The sequence below is a fragment of the Thermobia domestica genome, chromosome 10, assembly GCF_964235325.1.
Source record: "Thermobia domestica chromosome 10, izTheDome1.hap1.1, whole genome shotgun sequence".
Lineage (NCBI taxonomy): Eukaryota > Metazoa > Arthropoda > Insecta > Zygentoma > Lepismatidae > Thermobia > Thermobia domestica.
Genome location: NC_137463.1, coordinates 164446844 through 164466570, shown reverse-complemented (window position 1 = coordinate 164466570; position 19727 = coordinate 164446844). Strand labels below are relative to the sequence as shown.

The window sequence follows — 19727 nt, the reverse complement described above, 5'->3', positions numbered from 1 at the left end:
AATTGTCCTATCCTGTTCCGAAAGTGATACAATTGTGAGTGAGTATTTTGGTACACTTTTAGATACAGAATTTTTGCAAAAGTTAACTGAGAAACAATCACAAATGGCAAATGGAAACTTCATCATCCACATGGCCAACGCACCGCCACACCGTGCTACGGTATTGAACCTCTGTCGCATTCATTCTACTCACCAGATTTAGCCCCAAGTGAATTCTAGTTGTTCCCAAACCTCAAGGACTCCCTTCGTGGACGCCATTTTGCCAGTAGATCATCCCTGGGAAGTGCTATTTTCCAACCTACCTCCAAATATAACTATGCTAAATGCTACACAAAATAGATGGTCCGATGGCAACTGTGTATCAATAAAAAGGAAAAGTTTGCTGAGAAAACGACACAGATTAGTTCCCTGTATTTCCTTGTTATTGGAAATTAGAATAGAATTACACGTATTTTTGGTGTGCAAATCGTAAGTTCAACCACTTCCGGTTTCGAGATAGTGTTGCGGATTGTGATGATATATATACATTTGAGACGCTGTACCAATTGCAAAAACCGTTTGTCGGTATCTGTTAACATTTTTGTTCCATGAGAAATTTTTAAACCAAAAATGCTTCATCTGACCAACTTCATGCTTGAGTTGAGTTGATTTTGAGTTTAACGTCCCTTTCAGCAGCGAGGCTCGTGGAATCCGAACCACATGAACTCCCGCCGGGAATCGAATCCGGGTCTCCCACGCCAAAGGCGAGTACGTTAACCGTTTAGCCACGAAGGAGCTTGTACACTTCATGCATGAATAGCGGTTTCACGGAAAAGATGGAACTTATTCTTGGCAAGCTGAATCGATTGCTAAAAATCGCATCTCGATATTTCCTACCGTTTTTTGCTCTACAGAAGTCAGTATTGAAACCGAATGTGATAGTAAATTTCAACTAATTCTGGTTTTTGTAGTAGTGTCGATAGTCATGTTATGTTATCTTGAGACGCTGAATCGTTTTGAAAAAAAAAAAAAAAAAAATCTCGCTGTGTGTTACAATCTTCGTTCTTTGACGATAAACTCTGAAACCGGAGGTGGTTAACTAACCATTTCCAGTTTGGATAAAACTTCAGCGCAGTTCATGGAACCTATTCTTGGGACGATTGCCAAACAGCTTTTGCTCTACGGAAATCAGTACTGAAACAAGAAGTAATAGTAAATTTGAACCACTTCTAGTTTTCGGTAGCGTGTTGTGGATAGTTGTAATAGGATGTCTTAAGACGCTAAATTATTTGCAGAAAGCCATTTCTCACTGCTACCATTTTCTTTCTATGGCGATAAACGTTGAAACAAGTAGTGAGTAATTTGAACCCTTCTGGTTTTAATAAAAGGTTAACGGAGCAGGTGAACCTATTCTTGGGACCGTTTTTGCTCTGATATCTGTCGACTGACCGACGGACAAAGACGTTCTTTAAGACTTCAAACGCATAGCATAGTTTGGAAGTCTAAAAACTGTCGTGTACGTGTCTGAAAGCGTCCTAAAACGGTAGGTTGTGTTCCTCAATAAGTATATTTTTGCCGGAATAAAAAAAAAAAAAAAAAAAAAAAAAAAGTTTATCTTATAGAACTGTCTGTTAACAGAGATTTCACGAAATATTATGAGATTATTAAGATATAATTTCTTTTATGAATAATGTAATTGCTTTCCTTATTTTCATACTCCATATTGTAGCACTAGTGCTCTATTTATAAACACTGTTCTACACATATATACATTAGATTTAAAAAAAAAAAAGTTAAAAATATACTTCTATACTAATAATACATCTCAACAGCACGACTGCTCCAGTACATACAAATAAATGCTTACCATCGAGTTGCTCCTGCCTCTTTTCTTCCTCCTCAAATTTTTTCATTTCTTCTAATTTCTGTTTGTACGAAGACGTCACGAAGGATTCTTTATCTTTGTACAAATCTCCCTCCGCTTCCCGCTCTTTCTCTATCTTCCTTTCATTTCTTCTTTCTTGCTCCTTGCGACGACGATCAGCCGCACGATACAGGTGCTGAATAAATATAGGCTAAAACAAAAGGTAGTTCCTATATTACTATTCTCCTTCAATTAACAATGGTACTTTCAAAATTAGAATAGCTTAGTAAACATTCTAAATATCACTTGCAACACTTCTTCTATATAAACATAAAATAAATCACAAAATAACCTAAACTTGTCCAAGTGCTACGCATATAGAGATGTGTAACGTTCCCTTCTATTAATATGCAATGGTATTACGTCGTACTAACATGTTTTTAAAACTGACCGTTGATTTCGAGACTTGTTTCAACAAAATTAAGATTGATGTTTCAAATCAAGAAACGAACTGCCAACAAAAATAATAAAGGTAATTATATGTGGACATTAGAATGTTTCCTTTTGCAATGTGTGAAGAAAGTACTATTTAGAAAGAAAACAAGCAATTATAACAAATACACAAGTTATAATAAAGGACTATCGAAGGACATGGAAAATTAATACTTAGAAAGCATTAAAAACATCATCACACTATAAAGAGTATATTATATGATAAAGCTACTTGATTTTATAGGATAAATATTCAATATACAGTATTTCTTAATACACTATATGATCGCTTGCTAAACCTTCGCCACTGGTCTAGTGGCTAGCGCGTGCGTTTCGAAGGTTCACGTCTTCCTGTGCTGACGCTTCCGGTCACTGCTTGGTATTATCTTCCATTGTAGGATTCCATGTGCAGCTTGTAATCCAGATATTTCCGGACAATGATGCAACATTCCAAGATTAAAATGCACCTATTCACACAGCTGAATCTGTTGCGACGTGGTTTGAGAAACATTGGTATGATGATGACCACTTCCCCTTGCACAACCAATTCCGAACCTGATTATATATGGTTCGTTTTGGAGACACAAGTGCGGCGCAGATTTCCGCCTCCTTTCTCAAGAAACTGAGTGATCCATTGTAAGTGGAATGGTGCAATATTTCGTTTGCTATCATTCATGGCCTCTATTAACTCCATTCCATGTCACATCACAGATGTTTGGAGGCCGAAAGGTGGTGCAACGCCATATTAAGCAGGTAACTCACTTTTACTTGTTCCAGGTGTTTCCATTAGATTGATAAGTATATGTAGCTCTTAAGATTTAAGTGTGACTTATAATAGAATGCACAGTGAGCAAAATATATCTTTCTTATACGTGTTATTCATACTGAGAATGCAACAAACAATAAAACAACCATACCTCATTCTAAACTCTGTATACAAGTAAACGTAATTTCTTCAATATCCGGCTCAATATCGTCAACATTATTTAGGAAGATAATATGAGATTTCCAGTCTGATTTAGGGATTATATGGAATAACTTATTTTTAAAAAATAATGAAAAGTTATCAGTAAATTACAAGCAATTTTGCTAAATGCTTCGTCAGATAGAAAAGAGAACAAGTAAGAAGAAGGAAAATTAAAGTCAAATGGAAAAATGAGAAAGTTCCATGGGTAATGCAGATTCTAAATACATGAATAAAAGGAACGACCCACCGTTCGCTTCCGTTTTTCAAATTACTTCAGTCATGCTGCAGTTACTACTGAAATATTTATTTATAAAACATGAATAACATTATAATAGGTGTTTTTGGAAAACTTCGAAGATCTCACCCCAAGCTCGATTCAACCAGAGGTGAACGCTCTACTACCAAGGTCCCCAAACAATTTCATGTCTCCAAACTTAAGAATTCCGAGACACGAACACTTTATTATTGGAAGTTCTACTCGGAAATGGTTGAAACAAGACTTGGAATTTTTACAATAAGATACTTGTATCTCAGAACCCTAGGTTTAGAGAAATAAAATTCGACATAATTAAAAACGTGATTTTGCGTTTCGTTATATCTGACATACAAAGAAAGAGAGAAAGGGATGGAGATGGAATCGAGCTTGGGCCACTCTGCTATTTTCAATCGCTCGGCCTGGGAGAAATTTGCCAATAATACATGAAGTGTGTCAAGAACATCCACTAACGTGAAGGTTAAACCTTATTTTGCCCTTTCGAAGGATAGGAAATTCTACTATCTACATTATAAAAATGGGAAATGTGTTGTGTTGCATAATTAAAAGTTGAACCGTTTCAAATGTAGTTTTGAACACAATTAGTGGATACGTCGAACTGGGTTTTTATCAAGTCATTTTTATTACAATGAGATCCTGAGGAAAGGGGGGAAGGGAATTCAGAATTTGTCAAAATTAGATTATCTCTGAAACCCTATAAGTGAGGGAGAAGAAACTCGGTATATCGACTCCTCACTAAATAAGCAAAAACTTGTCCCGTTTTGGAAAATTCTCCATTAAAGGGTAAATTTCTACATTTTTTTCCATATTCAAATCGACGGAGTCTGTCTCGTTATCACGGGAAAATGAGTGAACCGGTAGAAATAAAATTTTGAACATAGCACTTGGCTCAGGTCGGAATTTTATCATGTTACTTTCATTAACGAGATGAAACTCGGCATATACACTCCTCATTAAAAATGTGTGACAACGTGCTCTGTTGTTTTCGAAAATTTAACATGTATGGAAGGGTGAAGGGGTAATTTCTAAAATATCTTTATTTCCTATTTTGTATTCATAAAATGGCAAAGGCGTGAAAACATTTCAACCATTTAAAGTGAAATTTTGAGCATAGTTAGCACTTGACAATTTCATAAACGTATTTTTCATGTGCAAATAACAGGCACTTTGGCTAGTAACAGTATAAACAACTGCCTAGAGTTTTGTTTTTGAAATGAAATTCAGAAGAAATTTTGTATTAAATATTAAATGGAACAGTTTATTTGATGCTAATATGCCAAATTAATAACAATGATACAAAAGTAATAACAAATAGGTAAAGAATAACAGATATTCAAGTTGTATGAATGAATATTGTCGAACTTCATAAACAATGGCTGACTGATTTGGAGTTTAACGTCCCTTTTCTGCATCAAAACTAGAGAGAGACGTGAACCTGCAGCTTAACGTGAAATACGAATCACATCAAACTTCCACAGGGAACCGAATCCGTATTTCTGTGCTAAGGCGCGTTCTCTAACCATATAACAACAAAGGAGCTCTTAACAGAAGATATATATAAAAAAAAAAAATCCCTGAATTTACCTATTTTATTGCTTTGCCTTAACATTATTCTCCCTTTCTTTCTGTTGCTAATAAAACTTACTTTTTTCTTCATATCAGTCTTGGCATTTTTCTCTTCTGCCTTCTTTTCCTCCATTTTATCATATATTTCGTCGTATTGATATACAGTTGGATCTTCTTCAAGTGCTTTCTTAATCTCTAGCTGTGTTTGTCTCTTCTGCAGACTTTTCTCGGATTCTTTCTGTAGTTAGGAAAAAAGAAAAAAAGATATTTTCATTGAAAGAATTCACCACTTAAATTAAAAATTCTAGTCTTTGTAATACAGTTTTCTACAGCTAACTAATCCTACGGATTAAAAAACCCAAAATTTTTTTCACAATAAGGAAAAAGCATTTCACATAATAATTTTCACTTGGAAGTCTAAAACTGTTTCATTTTACACTATTCACCAAGTAGCACTAATGATAACATGCTTCTTTAACTTTGAAGCTGCTGAAATTTTACATTATGCCATTACATATATGAGAAATTAATAGCTGTAAAATTTAAATGCGAAATGCATACCATAATTATTACAAAAATAAACAAAAATACATACATCAATCTTCTCACATGAGTTGCTCATTTTAACTATGTTAAAAGTACAACAACAATCATAACGTATTTATTTTTACAGTCGATGAAAAGTTATGACAGCTTTCACGCGGCTTTTTACATCGCAGATGGATATCTTTTTAGTTTAGCCTGATGGATCAATATGTCTTAACTATCAGTCTATTTGGAATCATACTCCAGTTCTAGCGCATGGTGGAATCTAGTAAATATGACTTGCTTTGAACATCGGAATTCGATATATTTAAAATAGTAAAAAGTAATTGTCATGTTTAATCCAGTTACTTCACTCTTATACCGACAAATTAACGGGCTAGAAAGCTTACAAAGGACTTTTCTTTAATAAAAACATAATTAAGACCACTTATTTCTGAATTCAACTTTAATATTACAATTTTCGAATATACAAAACTGAAATAATTTTTAGGTTTTACGTTACTCTAAATTTCAAATATCCAATGCACTTCATTTAAGTTTAGCAAATGTAGTTGTTTTATTATTATAACATTACGTATGAGTGATGTTCTGTAATTAAATGTAGAGTTATTCTAACCTTTCCTGTACTTCTGAAAACAATAACGTTTTGAACCTACATGGGGTTCATTTTCAGGTTTATGAAGGAATAAAGGAGAACAAGGAACTAAATTTTAAATCAAAAGTAAAAGGAAAACCTGCATAAGTAGTCCTATGTGTAGGTAATTTCACAAAACTAAATTTTCCAGACACCTCATCCTCCTATTTCTCTACGATATAACCACGTTACTGGATTCAGAGTTGGCCCTACCCCTCCTACATTCCAAAAACATACATAGAATTGTGGTTCAGTTGGCTACTGTTCAAATTTAATTCTAGGTTTTTCATTTGAATTTTAAAAAAAAATCCATAACTAACCTTTTTCAATTGAATACATCCATTAATGTCACGTACATTATTGTGCTTTAATGCTGCAATGGTCTAGCAGTTGGATATTTCTGTTCTGAATCTCTTATACATTCTTTAGTTCCGACTGTAAGTTCCTCTTTGTGGCCCTTATCTACTCGTGGGATATTTCATGACCGCGCGAAACATTAAACGCCACTAATTTGTAATCTGACTGAAAAACAAGTTATATCTGAACTGTTTCCCTAAATATTTCCCTGGTTTTACGGCTGTATTTAAACCGAATCTTTTGAACATCCTTTCCTTTCTATTCTTCTCTTTCTTAATTTATTGTTTACGAGTTAGAAGTTCTATAAAACAAGATTTATCGCTATCTGACAACAGTCAGATTGTAGGGTGCCGATAGGATGGTGCCTACGGGTGCTTGATCATGCATACGGTTGTTCTATTGAGATGTTCAATAGTAGCTGTAGTAAAAGTGTATGAAGATGGTATCACAATGGCATCTTAAATGAGCGATGACACCAGTAAAATTATTTTCTCTATTTTATAAATATCGTACTCTCTAACTTAACAGTATTCCATTATGAGTTTAGCTTTACGTTCTTGCACGACACGGAAGTTATGAAGTATGGACTTACTATTAAAAAGCGCTGCGATCCAGTATTCGGATTTGTATTCGAACCTTGTACTTCGAAAGGGTCTGAGATGCAACCGTACTAGCCACCAAGCTACGAGCACCCTTAATATTCTGTTATTTTGTTCAGAAATAGTGTTAAATTTATGTAAGTTTGGCTTTACTAATTTAGACACCTATGTTTTAAGATTATCGAAATGTGAAAAGTAAATGCTCGAGGTGAAAGAATGTCTAATTCCTTAACTGATTATATTTAATTATGTACAATAATTTATATATACACGCTCTAATTTAACTGTACTAAGATAATATCAAATAAGCACTAGCCATCAACTTTTGGGTTCCTGGAAAATAGCAAGTCTTTTATCACCACCAGCAAGGAATATTTCAAAATACGCTTCCCCGCCCCTCCCGAGCTTCACTTATTTACTCATATTCAGAAATTTAACTTGAAATTTTAAAATCCCCAGTACACAGATGTACCTGAATATGAGAAATTACTAGACTGATAGATCACGAAAATTACAGGCAAAATGGAAATGCCAGAGTAAGAGTTTGGTATACTAGCCGCTATTCCTTGAACAGATTCTCAATTTTGGCCCCTTTTTACTTACTTTTGAAACTTTTGCAATTTTAAGTACAGTATGTAACATGGGAATATGTTACAGATATGGGATTTTAAGAAAAATATTATTAAATATGCAGACATTACACAAACTACTAGCCACTTTCTAACCAGCCATTATACAAACATTATATGTTTTTCTCCAATTAATGTACCTTCTATTTATTTTAAATAGTAATTTGTATATAGTATTTCTTCTACTTACTTTTGCGTGATTTTATGTGTATTTCCCTAAAATACAGACTATAAGGTCTTCTTACCTTCAACGCCTTTGCTACCCAATCGCTTCCACCTCCTTCTTCAGATCCGGAATCACTACCATCCCCAAAGATTGCCAATCTCGGTTGAAGATCCTGTCCTGACTTTTTGGGCAAAACGAGACCGTATCTAAATGAAGACAAAAGAGAAAAAGATTAAAAACAAAAATACAGACAACCTTGTAAACTTTTTCAAGTAGAGAAGATTAAATTACTTTTATTTTTATAACACTTACTTTTCTGTGCAACAATACTATTACGAGGAAATAAACGGTTTACCAGTAAGAACGTCAGAATTTTAAAATGAGATAAAATTGAAACTACAAGTGATAATGTTTTTTTTTTCTTCTTCTTTTAAACATATTGTAAAAAGCAATCACTAATACTATACTCTAAAAATAATGTCCTTCAAATGTTCTCTGTTTCGGTTGGTGAAATTGATTAATCTGGACTTACTGCACGGAAAGTTCACTGGATGTGTTTTGTCAACAAACGGTGATGATGTGAACTGGTCACCCAGGGCATGTGATCTCTTCCCCCTTCCCTCCCCCCCCCCCCCATCCTTTCCTTGGATTACTCTCTACAGGGTTAAGTCAAGCCTCAGGTCTACGTGAATATGCCATTAACAATTTGTGAACTGAAAGGGAACACTGAATACACCATTGCAAATGAGTGGCCAAAATTGGACCTTGAGAATCTATTCCACTGCTCTGAATATAACACCACTGACTGCTTTTCCCAATAATACATTTATATCACTGGTTTGTAGTTTGCATTTTATCTTATTTTAAAGTTCTGACTTTCTTATTGGTAAACCCATTACACTCATAGTAATTTCACTCATTTCACACATTTTAAACATTGTACAGTGAGGTTAATCACCATAAAGAAAAAAAAAAAAAGTTGTCTTAATATGCGTTCACAATGATGTAATGCATTATTTAATAAGGTTCATGGAACAAAGTAAAGAAAGTAGGTTTAACTACATAGTATGTACGATTATCTTAATATTGCACTGACAACATAATAGATTAGTTACTCTAACAACATAACAGTCTATCACATCCATAAGTTTTTGTTTATTTTAACGATTCGAAACACATATGAAACAAGTGCTTTCATAGCAAAAAGAAAATATGTTACCATTTTTCTCTAAAATATGTACACGTATTAAAAAAATTGTATGTTGCGTTTCACTACATAAGTTCTACACTTCTGCCTTACAGCTGCGTTGCCCCGGACAAAAATAGGTGACACTCCCTTCCCGATAATTTGGGAATCCCTACCCTAGTGTAGTTTAAACTTTGTTCCTTCAATACTTCTAACTTTGTTCTACTGACGAATACAGTCTTACGCTCTAAAGATATTAACCGAAAATATTCTAATTATGACCGGAAGATGTAGAGATAAGAGTAATCTTATTTTCTTTTTATCTGGCGGCATGATAGTTCAGTGGTAAAGTGTTCACCTTTATACGACGGATCCTTGGTTCGACTCCAAACCATGCCATTGTGTGATGGACAACATTGTGTCCATGGGTTTTGCCATTTTCTCCTACATGTTACCAATTCTTTTATAATCATCCGTATCGTTTAGACTAAAGGGCAAAATCGTAGGACGTTAAACTGAAGATTTTTATTTTCTTTTTATTTGTAACTGGTTTCTTATCTCTCTTACCTGCTGCGCACTAGCTCCCCCCCCCCACTTTCTTGTGTGATAATATTCAACAGTGTTCCTCCTCACAGTACAGTTTCGAATCATCCCGAACTATTATGTTTATTTTCGTAAAGATATTTCGAGAAGCCAGAAATAATGACGATGATATCCCTAACATCTCTCTTATATTGTACTTAATCCGAGTTTTGACGTTTCTCTTGGTCATGTCTATATGGATGCTATCACATTCTCGTTCCTAATTTCATATACGTATATGACAGATTCCATACCAATCTTAACAAAATAATGTTTGCCAACTCTTAATGACTTTTCTGCCTCTTAGTTCAACGTTTCACGTTTGTGCTCCGATGCTGAGAAAGGTTGCGATGATAATAATGAACGAAATAATGGAATGAAGAGACAGAAAACTCAGAATTCCAAGAATACCAACGCACATAGTTTGTTCACCACAAAGTCCAGTTCGCAAAGTGCTGGGATCAAACAAGACCCTTCATGCACATTAGGCGAGCGCTCTCCCACTGAGCCACCGCTGCACCATATTTGTTCGTGCATGTAGTATATGTGGTATGTTTGCTTTGATATTTTTGTTTACGGAATTTACAACCATTTGTTTCCCCCAGCAATGTCTCTTTCAAAGACTCTTGTTGGTTTTTCATCTTCCAAACATAAATTTTTGTATTACCAGATGGCGAGAAAGAAAATATAGAGCAGTCCTAAATTCCAAAAGAAAAGATGTCGATTACAAATGGACTCGGTGAATATAATACATAAAACATAAGCTCGGATCAGGAAGTTCAGTCAATATTAAACATTATTTTATCTGTGGCTACTCATCAATGTCAATATTTCTCTAGTTATATTTAAGATACAATGTAGAAAGTAGTTGTCTAAGAACACTTCAGTCGAGTGCAGTAAATATAAATAGCATAGCTTATACAGAAATGAACATAGCAAACCAATAAGTACACCCAAACAGAAACTCAAGTCCTCTGAACCATTATCATGTAAATATATTAGTTCACAACAACGTAAAATATGACTAAAGATAATCTCATACTGGAGACTTGAAGGTTTTTTTTTTTTTTTTTTTTTTTTCAGGAGAGAGGAAAAGTAAATATCTCTCATAGAAGAGTAGACTGAGCCAAGATGGACAAGAATGACAATTTTGACCACTAACCATCGTATATAACAATATTTCCGAGGGAGTATATACATCTAATAGTAAAACACAATATCACCTTCGTCAATAATGAAACAGAATTGAGCTGATTTTAGTTTAGCGTCCCTTTTAGCAGCGAGGCTATATGGGACGTGGACCTACTGATTAACGTGGAATCCGAACCACATGAGCTCCCGCCGGGAATCGAACCGGGGTCTCCCACGTCAAAGGCGCGTATGCTTAGCCACGAAGGAGCTCTAATAATGAAACAGAAGTTCACACAAACAAACAAAACACACGAGGAGGAGCGTGAAAGAATCACTATCGAAAAGTACAATAAGAGAACTTTCACAAGGAGAATATATGTTATTGACAATTTTGAACGTTATCAGAAGCAAGAATTGTAATGGGGAACGAAGTACAAGATAGGTTTCTAATTAAAGAAAAAGCAAAGTATATGCAGCGATAGAAAGGAAATATATTAAGTCAAGATTGTATGTAAACTAATTATGGTTCAGATTTACTTTATACATGCTCAAATTGCATTCGAGTAACCTCATGATATTTCTGTTGTTGTTTATTTTAGTTTAGCGTCCCGTTCAGCAGCGAGGCTATATGAGACGTGGACCTACTGATTAACGTAGAATCCGAACCACATGAGCTCCCGCCGGGAATCGAACCCGGATCTCCCACGCCAAAGGCGCGTACGCTAACCGCTTAGCCACGAAGGAGCTCCATGATATTTCTGTGTAACAAAGCTAGCTTACATACTATAAGTCCACGGATGTCCCACATACTGCGATGAACTCGCAGTAGAATCTTAAAGAATAATGGGACGTTAAACTCTCAAGGAAAAAATGATAATATAAAGGTATTTTCCTGGTTTTCTAAATGATGTGCGTGTCATCGGACAATATATAGGAGACGGTGATGATGAATGTAGTCATAGAGTATAAATAGTGTGGACGTATGGTATAAAAAGCTAGTGCATAAAACACTTATGTTAGGTGGCCACTAAAAAGCACGATTTCTATTTAACTGAGTCAGATGAGAGTGCAGCAGGGAGCCCAAGCGGCACCAAGTGTGCATGCGTAGGGAGCAGGCGCGTCAGCGATGGTGGGTGTACGCATAAAACGAGGCATGTACAACGACTCACTACGTCACTGTACGGCTCCGTAGCCCTCGATTGATATGAGGGAGATTTTAAGTGCCATCCAACTAAGGTACCCAGCTAGTAAGGGAATTTAAGTTAAACTAATTATTGTTATTGCGGAGATACGCCAGCAGATTCCCGGATTTACGCCTTTGATAATGAAACAAAACTTAGAATTGTTTTGTAAGCACTGTGAAGTCACCTGAACTATGGAGTGAAACCACCAACTCTTTGCTTTACCGGTTAAAATGAGATATATCAACGTTGCAAACTCACTGCAAAAACAGTTACAATGTTATAAGTGGAGCTCAATCTCAAAGTTTTAGCAGAACAACGAGAGTACGTAGAGCTCCCTCGTGGCTATAAGGCTAGTGTTGATTCCTTTGCCGCAGGAGACCCGGATTCGATTCCCGGTAGGAGCTCATGTATTTTAGATTTCACACTGAGTTGAGTTGATTTTGAGTTTAACGTCCCGTTCAGCAGCGAGGCTATATGAGACGTGGACCTGATTAATGTAGAATCCGATAGTTCCACATAACATATGGCCTCACTGCTGAAGGGAACGCTAAACTCTAACCTCAAACCAACGACAGCACACAAACAGTAATACGGTATTTTAGGAAATATAGAGTATTGAAAGACAAAAGATGTAAAGGTACAGAAATAAGTTTAAAATTCATCTAAATGTTGGCACTAACAGTAGAGAGATGAAAATTAACTGTTCAAATGTACTACTTTTAAGCAGTAATAAACATAGAAGTATAGGCATTTAATGAAAACGAAATTAAACCTGAAAATAATCAACGTATTAGAAGAGAAACCAAGAATAAGGATGGAAAACTGAGGCAAAGATAATTCTCGATGAGATATACTAACAGAACTGTTGTTGTATCGGTACGGAACGTGGAAATATATATATACTCCATGTTTCATTTTCTTACCATCTTCGGAACATGAGCTGCTAATTTCAATGCTGCTCACAGAATGCCAATATTAGGATACTACCAGACAATTAAGATCAAAAGCCATTATGTTTACGGCCGTAATATTTATGCTAAACTATTTTCGGTAATAGTATACATGAGAACCCCCTGATCTGCGTTTCTTCTGTGTTCTATTACCACTTCTACATGAAATACCATAAATTTTCTACGTAGTGCAATAGTAACAAGCATCCAAGTGCACAAGTAATGCGATATGCGTTAAATTCCCCCATTCCACACACACACACACAGTCATAGATAAAGTACAAGGGCACTACACATGCAGATATAAAGTACAGGTACGTTCTTTTTTATTTTCGTATCAGTCGATAAGTAAACAAAAGTCGCTTGGGGTAAGTTTGTACATACTCAATGAATAGTCCCTAAAAGTACGAGCGTCCTGCTCCTTCGGGAACTGATGCAGCTTCATGTATACTATATCCCTATTTTCAACTATATGCTAAATATAGTATATGTATTTGGACTGAGAGGTGTGTTCGGTGCCAATAAAAACGCGATATTGTATTCTCACACATATTACTTTTAAATATTACAATAACAGCCGTAAAATAATCCATTTTGTGACCTGGATACTTTCAACCTGCACCAATTACCTTATGTGTACACGTTATACATGCAATTTAACACGTTGTACAGCTCAAAACGTGTTCGAATCAGTCTTTCATGACCACACGGTTAACGTGGACGCAGTTTCTAAATATGAATCTCGCTAGGAGAACATGTGGTTTGGATATCACGTTAAGCTGTAATCTAAGTAGGCTATAATATAGCTTTAGGCTTAAGTTTAGAGTTGCCCCTCCAGTCTGAAGGTGCCCTTGGACTTTGCAACATACAAAAAACAATGCTTAAAGTATTAAAAATTGTTACATTTCACGTAACTTCAGTACTCCGTGGGCTTCACAAAAATTTAAAAGTTTTTCTTCATTATTTTTGCGCATCCGTTACACCTGTTCGCCATATTTTACAACTACCATGCTGCTGAAACCTTCCGCATGCGGCAAATAGTACTAATTTTCACATATCTTTTCTCGCATTAAACATACCTCTCCTGCCGAACTTACATTCCTAAACATCAAATAAAAACTTCAAATTATAATTTCTTACCTCATTTCTCCTGTAAATTTTCCTGATTTTTATAAAAAGCGGAGGGGTAACTCTAAACTTAACCCTAGCTTTAATACTGAAAGGGACGTTAAATTCAAAATAAATTACAGGCACTTTCTAAACAATATGCACCCACGTATTCAACGTATAGAGTGGGTTGCACTCTTTGAGATTTTACTGAGTTTCAGCATTAAGGTATAAGAATGTTGCCTTGCCCGAGCGCCGGTATATCGTGCTTATTTAGTCCTGCATTTCTTTAATCAAGATTTTTTTTTTCCTCCTGATGTAATATTATGATTATATAATCGTAAACAAAACAACAGTGGAAAATGTTTACCGGCACAGTCAGTCTACAACATATTATCAAGCAGGCTGCTCACTCAACAGCAGTTGACTTTCAATAATGAACTCGCATAACACGATATTCCATTTCTGTAAGCCAATTACTTTCATCACATGATATGCAAACAAACAACCAACTTCTCACGTAGAAACTTACTGCTTCGAACTTGACGCCATGTTGTTTTGGTACAACAAAATATCAACATATGCCTTTGCCAAATTGAGAGTAGTTCGCTCCGCTCCTTCGAAGTATGTGAAATCCGAAGGTCAATGAAGATTGAAAACCTATTTATTTTCCATACTATACCAGTTTACTGAAATTGAAACAAACATGAATTCACGTTAAATGTACGCCTTTTATCAGGAAAAGCAGTCGTGGTACTTTCTTAATTATTTCTTGTGAGTGGAATTAATCCCTGGCTTCAATTCACGTTAAGCGGACGTAAACTTTAGGGGCACAAATACAGCATCTGGACAAATGTCATAAATACAGTATTATTTGTATTCTCATTTTTTTTTAATTATTTTTTTACTTTTTTCTCCCTCTCTCTAAGCACTTTCATTCTCTTTCAAGATCTTTACTTTCCTTAATTTTCAACAATTACTTAAAGATATATAATTATATTGGCGGTATGGTGTCTTCAACTGCACGGATGGAATGTGTTCTGGAGTTTCAAAAAGTTTCCTCCTAGAAAAAAAGGGGGGTTGCCACACTTGTATATACTATTATTTTTCTATATTCACAAGTATTTTTCCTTTCTTGTAGTATTAACATTTATTAACATCTAATAATATTTAAAGTGAATTACACACATTGGAGATCCAATATAGATAATTTTTAAAATTCGTGTATTTTCGTTCTTCTAAATAAATAATTAAATAAATTTTATTTGCGTATGGGATCAATCTTGCTAACAAAATATTTAAAAGTATTATATATGACTTACGAAACAGAGATATCTTTGTAGTTAATATTACAATCAGTTATGCCCTTTTCTTGTGGATTGGAAGAATGATTAATTCCATCTAACTTTTGTGGTAATTTCTTCTTGTTCCAGTTGAGATGAATGAGTTTGTGTACCACAATTTTCCTCCTTCAGCCAAAATTAACGCAGAAGGAATTTCATCTACACACAGAGATGTGTATTTCTTTAACACCTTCAGTGTGGGTGGCGAGTTAACTCGTGTCTTCAAAACGCACCTGCTGTGCGGATGGCGTATATATACGCTTTCATTTTGCTTTGGCTATTTTTTATTGCGTATGGCGAATATACTTGCCCATAGTATGAGTAATGTTATTCCCGACAATATTTAGCGAGTTTGCGCTCACCTAGGAACCCCAAGAGACCACACAGAAAAATTGGGTTTGATCTGTTGAGGCATTACCAAATTTTGTGTAACCTAACCATATGATGATGATTATGATGATGATGACGATGATGACGATGATAACCGTAAATACGACAATGACAAAGAGCATAATGCCGAAAATTTCATTGTGATTGCGTGAGAGGTTCGAAAGTTATTAACAGGTAACAAATTCCAAAGTTCTAATAAAAAAAATACACTTTTTACAGCGATTCGCATCTGAAAATTTCGCACTGAAGAGGTTAAGTTCTTTATAGCAAATCCTGTTTCTGTTTGGTTAGACTCTGGAATATACAGTGGTATTGTATGCATTTCAATTTGTCCACGAACACTAATTTTTAACTGTGTGTATAGCAAATTGTCAAGGAAATCTCACCTATTCAAAATATAGGTATTATCTCTACCTCTAAGAATTCATCCTTCCGCTTTCTTTCATTCATAATCGTGACATTATAACCTTCTTAAAATTGGTTGATGTCTTTATACATAACCCGAATATCTTTGTTTTTACCGTTATCTTCAAATTCAACAACTTTAGCTTTAAAAAATCACGTTTCTTTGTTAAATTTTGAAAGCTTCCCGCCTGATGTCAATGGAATTTTGTGCAGTTCTATCACCCGCATTTTTTAACCAAGATAGTTTTCTTACCTATTTTCTCTTTTTTGTCAGTTTAGTGCATTCCTGATCATACTGTGTTGTTTTAAATGTATTTCCACGTGATTTTAACCCAGGTATCCTCAACATTAATGCAGGCACGTAGCCAAGGGGGGAGTCCGGGGGGTCCGGACCCCCCCTTCGAGACCAGAAATGGAAAAAATTAAGGAAGGATAAAACAAAATGAAATGACAAAAAGAAGGATCAGCGTTAAAAATTAAAAAGAAAACTACAGACAGGAAGCTTTTGCTTACTCCTTTCTTATGAGGAGATTTGTATTACTTGCAATATGATGGCGAGGTAAGCGAGATAATCTGGAAGAGTCAGGGAATTTGAAATTTCAAGAAAAGTTATTTAATTCTCAGAATTTCCGCTACTAGTCAGGGAGATTTCAAGCTTTCGAAATCATAGTGCCGTTGTGTAACAGCGTGAATATTTTAAATCATACTTTTTCGTCATCGCATCCTTGCAGTATCAAACATGCTGTTTCAAGGACAATTTTCTATTGCTCCTTTAACCTGTCATTTGGAACCGACAATAGTTGACAGAATAAGAAAGTTCTGTTAGCATTTGATTCAACAGAGAAAGAAACGCATATATTGTAAAACTAGTTGAACATACACATGCTTCGCACAAGGGCTGTATTTGGAAGTCAACACCTGTGGGAGTATCACCATGGATTTCAGCGACGGCGAAAACTATGGATTTGATACTAATATCGGTCATTTTGGGCTATTATTTACATGTCTCGGTATGCAACCCCCGCTGACTCCCGGCCCGCATAAAATTGTAACTAAATTTGCAAGTCATCGCTAATAGAAGTGTCACCATTTATTTCAGCGACCGCGAAAACTATGGATTTGACACTAATATCCGTCATTTTGGATTACTTTTATTTGTCTTGGTATCTCACCCCCCTCCGGTGACCCCCCGGCCCGGAGCCGAATAGCGTGAATTTGGAAGTTAATGCAATCCGAGTTTCACCATTGATTTCAGCGACCGCGTAAATACGAATTCGACACTAATAGCTCAAGTGGTAGAGCGTTGGCTTCGTATTCGGGAGGTCGTGGCTTCGTATCCCGCTGCCGACCATCCTGACTGAGGTTTTCCAGGGTTTCTCTCAGTCCTACCAGGCAAATGCCGGGATGGCACCTACTAAACAGGCCCTGGCCGATACCTTCCCAAATCCTTTCCATTGTTAATGTTGTTGGATATCCAGTGTAAAATGACCTCTGAGCTGTATCTGGTGATTGTTAAATAAATAAATAAATATCGATCATTTTCAACTACTTTTGCATGTCCCGGTAAACGCCCCCCTGAGACCCCCTGATTCGAATTTCGACAAAAACGTTTAACTCTGGTCTGGAGCCTGGACCAAGGTATTCGTGACTAAAATTTGGTAACTCTCGGTCAATTTTTCTGGTTCCCAAGCCGGTTCCGGTAAACGCCCCCCTGAGACCCCCCTGTATCGAAATTTAAAAAAAAAACACTTCGTCTTGACCTGGGGTCTGAGCCAAGGTACCCCTGACCAAAATTTGGTAACTCTCGGTCCACTCGTCTGGTCTCCAGGGCCGCACACAGACAAACAAACACACAAAGAAACTTTTTATTTTATTTATATTAGAAGATAGTTTACAACACAGTATAGAGTATGTACTTTTTATAATAATTGAGGTCATAACGAAAATAAAATTGTTGTATTTGAATAAACAGGAGAAGGACGTAAATATTGTAAAATCTTTTTCAATACTATTTTTTATTATTTTCCTCGAAATTTCTTCATAGTTTGTTATTAAAATACTTGTCAACATATCTTCATTTTATTGTCCTAACAAACCAATATATGTTGATAGTAAAGTAGTTTAGATTGATCGAGCTCCTGGGCCTTCAGAATTTCATGTTAACCCCCCCCCCCCCCCCGTTACGAAATCCTGGCTAAACGAACTAATATATGTTCCAGTAAAATAGTTTAGAATGATCGAGCCCCTTTTGTGATGACCACAGTATTTCATGTCACGGACCCCCCCCTTCACGAAATCCTGGCTACGTGCCTGCATAATGCATTAAGAATCTTTTAAAACTTAGAATCTATTCGACACTATAATCTGGTATTTCCTCTAGCCTATCTCTCTCTCCTAACTTTTTTAAAAATAAACCACTCTGTCTTCAGATATTGAATATTTCCTTTATTCGACTATAATCTATCTCTTTTGTCGCTGCTACGAGGTAGCGATTAGTATCAAAGTCAGCTCCTCTGAACGCCCGAACATCAGTTATGATAGACTGTCTTCTTCTGTCTACTAAAACGTGATTAATTTCATTATGGGTTTTTCCATCTGATGAGGTCCAAATATATTTATGAATGTCACAATGTGGGAATTTTTTACTCTTCAGAATAAGGTGTTTGCATGTCGCAAAATTTGTGAGACTACGCTGTTGTCGTTGCTTTTCTTAAACAGTCTTTCGTTCCCTATAACTGATTTGAAAATACCCTCTCATCTAACTTCACATTGAAATCTCCTAATAGAATTTTCATATAATATTGTCTGAGTTGGTCAAATACATGTTCTACTTCAACATAAAACTATTGTTTATATCGTCATCCTTATATTTTGCTGGAACATGTACATTTAAAACAATAATATCCCACTAGCAATTATTCAAGAGAAATAAAAGAAAGCCAATCATTAACAAATTCAACCTATTTAATTGCTGATCTTATTAGTGTGTGAACGAAAAAGTCTATTTCTAAATGGTGATTTTTTTTATATCCTTTTCCAAAAAGGACGGAAACTTTCCGGTCTACACCGATTCTCTTCTTTCCCATCTAACTTCCTGGACTCCTAGTTCCATCCTATATTTCTCTAACTCACTCGTTACAGATTTTAATCTGCCTGTTCTGTAACGATTTCTTATATATTATGTCAGCGTTTCCTAACCTTTTTCAACTTGCGGCACACTACAGGTGTAACTTGAATTCTCGCGGCACACCTATATTATATATATATATCTGGTGTAGTAAAGAGTAATCCATTATTTTGACATGACATTGAAGGCTTGACTTATCCATAGTTAGAATGATCCGATTTAGGTCACGTATGCGCCGTTTTGTTCGAT

General features: G+C 35.7%; 1 protein-coding gene across 6 annotated transcripts in view; it reads right to left on the bottom strand.

Moving 5' to 3' along the window:
• Window positions 1–19727, bottom strand: part of LOC145662816 (uncharacterized) — a 198469-nt gene that overhangs the window by 11640 nt on the left and 167102 nt on the right. Inside the window, exons 1-4 of one of the 6 annotated variants that reach the window (XM_081728708.1) lie at window positions 14746–14900; window positions 8153–8279; window positions 5222–5380; window positions 1847–2054 (exon numbers count right to left, since the gene is read on the bottom strand). In XM_081728708.1, the coding sequence (XP_081584834.1) occupies window positions 1847–2054; window positions 5222–5380; window positions 8153–8279; window positions 14746–14765 (514 nt within the window). In that variant the 5' untranslated portion in view covers window positions 14766–14900. The other 5 variants (XM_081728710.1, XM_081728709.1, XM_081728706.1 and 2 more) reach the window with 5 other exon arrangements.